General features: G+C 35.4%; 1 protein-coding gene across 1 annotated transcript in view; it reads left to right on the top strand.

Annotated features, from left to right (window-relative positions):
- CAMKMT (calmodulin-lysine N-methyltransferase) overlaps positions 1–3699 on the top strand; it is a 210501-nt gene extending 206802 nt beyond the window's left edge. Inside the window, exon 11 of the mRNA XM_088161254.1 lies at positions 1687–3699. Coding sequence (XP_088017380.1) covers positions 1687–1764 — 78 coding nt within the window. The 3' untranslated portion in view covers positions 1765–3699. The remainder of the gene's footprint in view (positions 1–1686) is intronic.
- The last annotated feature ends 1084 nt before the right edge of the window (positions 3700–4783 follow it).

Genomic DNA, 4783 nt, shown 5'->3' on the forward strand with positions numbered 1-4783 from the left:
CAGATCCGTGGCGCTGGCCGCCAGAGGTCACTGTAGAATCCAGGTTCAAATTACTGGGGGGGCAGATAGTTCCTGTCACCTCCCTCGATAAAATCTCCTTTGCTGTGTTTATTCTTATCCTTCATGATTTCCTCAGTGCGCAGAATTCTTTGTTCTAGAGTGGGTGCACTGACCCAAATCCCACTAAACTGTAGGGACGTGCGTAGAAATGGGAGTTTACCTTCTCTGTGCTCAGTTCCTCAGCTGGGCTGCCCTCTTTGCATTCAGAGTTCATAATTGGGCTCTGTTTTTCTGCTCCAACAAGTGGAGTCCAACAAATAGATAAGAGGAGGAAAATACAGTTGGGCATATCCCATCCTACTTTTCCTGACTTTCATTTGGATAGATATGTGGCTCCTTGAAAATGGAAAGTTGATAAAACTCTAATGTGCAAGTAAAATGTAGTCTTTCTCCATGCAGAAACTGCCAGGATAGAATGAAACTGGTTGGTAATCCTGTGCAAACAAAGTGAACCACCTGTGGTAAAGTTAGAGATCTTGGGAAGCAGATTGTCATTACTTTAGTAATTATACACAAACACTTCTTAGTAAAGTGGATTAGAATTTAAAGAATAGATCAGCTTTAATGTTCCACTATGAAAAAGGAAAAGTGTGTTAATTGCTCATAGACAGTAGCTTACACAGAGGCACTTCACAGCTGAAGAATATGATATGGAAAAGACCTTTGTTTAAATAACATGAGCACTGTTGTGACATGGACCAACTAAAATCCTTAATACATGGCAAGGGAAATAGAGGCAAAACAATATGATATAAAAAGAGTTCTGGATTTAAATGTAGTATTTGGGGGTGCCATCTGTGTCAGGCATAGCTAAAGATATTTTTTTATATCTACATTTCTTCCTTAGGCTATTATTAAATATAACCAAATATTTTTATGTGATGTGATTGCAAAATATATGTATGAGTAGTTTCCACATACTCCAGTTAAATATGTATATGGACTTTAAAATCCATTTAACCAGAATACCTAAGAAAATAAAATTCATTATTTTTTTAGAAATATGTAATACTTCAGTGTAGATCAGAAGAGCACACGTAATGTTGTCCCTAGGAGTTGGAATTGGACCACTCTAATTATCGGGTTATAATTCCCTCTTACAAAAAGAATTTCCAAAATTAAACAGAATTAATATATAAGCCCATCAATAACTGCATTACAGCCTTGCACTTACGTAAACCTTCAGGTAAGATTATGGTATTTCAGATGTCTGAAACAGTTGTTGATCTGAAATACCAAATATACAGCAATAGTTAGGCTGATTAGGGATAAACTTTTAGCCTTTGTTCTGAAGTTCCTTGCAGAGTGGATTTAATTCAGGCCTTAAATCTCACTTGAATATAATTTATTTAGTGCAGCAATATGGGGCCTCACATTTTTCATAAGTAGTGTTCAAGTATTTATTGAATAAATTAGTTTGTCTGCAAACTCTGACCAACTCCTGATAATACTTGACTTACAGTTCTATACGTGTGGTAGTATTTGACCTTAAGATATTTTGGACTTATTAAATGCTTAATCTTTTGTAGTATCATTTATACCAGAAAATTTACTTAAACAAGTACTGTCGGTAATTTAAAAATGCTTTCATACAGTTTGCTCACTTTATCCATTTTTTATTTGCAGTTGAAAAATGAAGAAAAAGATACATATGAGGAAAACCTCCATTACCCCTTTCTTCTCATTTTAACCAAACAGAGATAGAAGATTACACCTTTTTTTTAAAATGGACTGCTGAAAATTAATCCATGTATGTGGATGGTCAGGGAATGTGGAATGTTCATTTTCCCCCATTTATGTACCTAAATCATCATTGGATAAATATTTCTAATCCAAATGCTGAGGAAGATACTGTGGCTTGTTTTGCAGAGTATAAACATTGGGACATCTTTTCTTGTATCATTTTAGAAGTTATTTTTCCAATTATATTCCAGCCTTAAACTGATCAGACTTCCCATGTTTGCATTAACAGAGGTGTAAAGCTGGCTTCCTTCTGTTTTGTGCCTTTAAACTTGCATGTACTTTGTCTTTAAATGCTATTTTGAGGTGTGTTTGAAAATATATGGATAATATACTTTGTGGGCTTAGATAATTGGTTGTAAAGAAGTGAGTGCATTGACACTTAATTAGTAAGGAAATAGTTGTCTGAAGGTCTTCTAAAAGTGCACCTATTGAATACTTGTATTCTTCTTTTTTTTTTTTTTAATTCCACTGTTGATTTTTCTATCTATGATTGAAATGTCCTCATTTGCTTTAGTGTTGAAGGCTCCTTTTCTATATGTGTGTATGTATATGTTTTTTTTCCAGCAGGACTTTTCCTCCTGTAGATGTATAAGAAATTATGCATCAGACAAAAGCCTCATAAACTGACCATTTGTCCTTTGGACACAATAGCCTGCCCAGCCCCTCTGCTCCTCCTCTCCAATTATGTGTGATTAGTCTCAGTGTGTTGTGTCAAGAAGGGGGAGTGTGCTGAGTGCTTATTATCTGTTTAGGTACAAGAAGAGCACATTTAGGTTCTGACTATGAATGGAAAGTGAGTCTTTATCAGGACTAAAATCTAAATGCTACTATCCTAGAAATTGCTTTCGAAAAAACACATGCTTTTTTTTCATAAATTCCAAGAAACACTGTAAGAACGAAAGGATTTTATGATGTAATCAAACTATCTCCATTGAATTAGTTTATATTGTGATATATTGTGGCCCAGATATTTGATATACACTTAATGTGATTTTTCATGTACTGGAAAAGACAAAAATCCTGCAAAGAAACAGGAGCAGTATCTGATTTCTTAACAGTTTAACAGGCTGTTTTAATGGCTTCTCAGTAGCAGTCTTTAAACCACAACACTTTTAAAATGTTGAAAAGAGAGAGAGAGGCAGAGACCACGACTGAGAGAGGAAGGTGCTAGCTGCAAGCAAGTGTAGAGAATCCTGCTGAAATACGTTAATTAAAAGAACTGCAATTTGACCATAAGCATTCTTCCATATTCAACAAATTGGCCAGCATGTAAACCACAAGCTCCTGAAAGTCACTTGCTCGTGCTGCTTCTCCCCAAATAAATTTCTTCACTACCAGTTTGCACGTCCTTGTATTCAGTACTTTTTATGCTCCATTAGAGCACCTAGATGGATCTCAGAAGGCATAGGTCAAGTCGCAGTTAGATCATACATTTCTTTCGCACAAAAACTTGAATTGCAATGCCAAGTGATGGGCTAACATCACAATAACAGCAATTTATTCCTCTTTTGATAAAAAGCAGCCTATTCTCGGTGTTAGATAAAGACCAGGGGCAATGCAAACCAACCATTTATCCTAGAACTGAGTAGTATAGCTGGTATGAGTTTCATATTCAAACTCCTGTTGGAAAATACTTGTGTAGTAAGAAATCAAAAGCATTTAGGAGTAATTTGAGATTGCTGTGAAGATGGCTTTAGTGTAATTAGTTTTGTTTTGTTTGTCCCACACAGCAGTGCCTTTGTTTCTCTAAAAGCATGTACAAGGAAATCTTCATAATCAACAAAGCAGTGTGGAAAATAGCGCAATATTAAAATTTGTGAACCTTTTATTTTTGAGAGGACCTGAATGTCTGCTGTACAATAATCTAATAAAGATTGTTAGTTGCCAAAAATAGAAGCGATGTCATTGGAAAATTGTGGTTTTAGCTCTAAGAAGAAAACAGTTTTACTCAAATTAGTAGCTGATAATTGCTTTTTATTTCTTTAGTGTCTGTCTTTTGAGTTGAAGGCTTTGCACAGGTGCTGCTGTCCCTAAAGTGTGTAATTGATGGCTTGTTTACCAAAGATGCATTTAGGCTTCATCCTGCAAACTCATATTGGAGCTCCACAGGCAGTAAAGTTACTCATCTACATAAGTGCTTGCAGGTTTGGTCCATGTACACATTTTTAGAAGTACATAAACAAGTTCTCTTTTTGATTTTTTTGTTTTAAAATGGGTGTTGAAAAGTCACAGGTATAGGATTTACATGAGCTACTAAGAGTGTTCTCTTTTAGATACATCTCTGAGTCCCTTGCATTAGTAGGTATTTGAATTGTTTCTGAGCACTTAAATTTTAATAAAAGTACTGTGTTTATTAATACATCAAATATCTTTGCTAAGAAAATGTTAGGCAGTTTGTCAAATCATGCCTATAAATGTATCATGCCTTTTATGTCATATGTTTTAACTAGTCTCTGATACTTGGTATATTTTTAATGATATAATTTACAGTGTTCTGTAACAGAATATTGGGCTTAATTACTTTGTGTTTGAAAGGCATTTGAAGTTGAATGACACTGTGAAAGAGCTATGCTGGCTTCACTGGGAACGGAAATGTGAGGCTGATACAAGTTTTCCTTCATATATATTGGTAATTCTTACAGCAGTATTGTGTCTTCTTTCTCAGAGCAAAATGGCAGAGAGGAATGATATTCTCGTGGACATCCATTCCTTGGGCACAGCTCTCGTGCACCTGGTGCCACTGTTGTGTAATCTTCAGCATATGAAAGATCAAGAAGAAAGTATTCCATTTCCTGCTTTTTAAGCAAGGCCTTGCTTAAAAGTTGCAAACTAGTCCCAACTGATAGCATTCTGGAACATTGGGAAAATCTTTCCATTTAGGAAATAAATTTGAAACAAAAAATTTTGAAACAAAAAATGTCTTAAGAATGCGAGATGAGGCAGGAGAACTTCCTATCCCAGGTACTAGTCCAGCATCAAA

Source organism: Sturnus vulgaris, chromosome 3 (assembly GCF_052056855.1).
Source record: "Sturnus vulgaris isolate bStuVul1 chromosome 3, bStuVul1.hap1, whole genome shotgun sequence".
NCBI lineage: Eukaryota > Metazoa > Chordata > Aves > Passeriformes > Sturnidae > Sturnus > Sturnus vulgaris.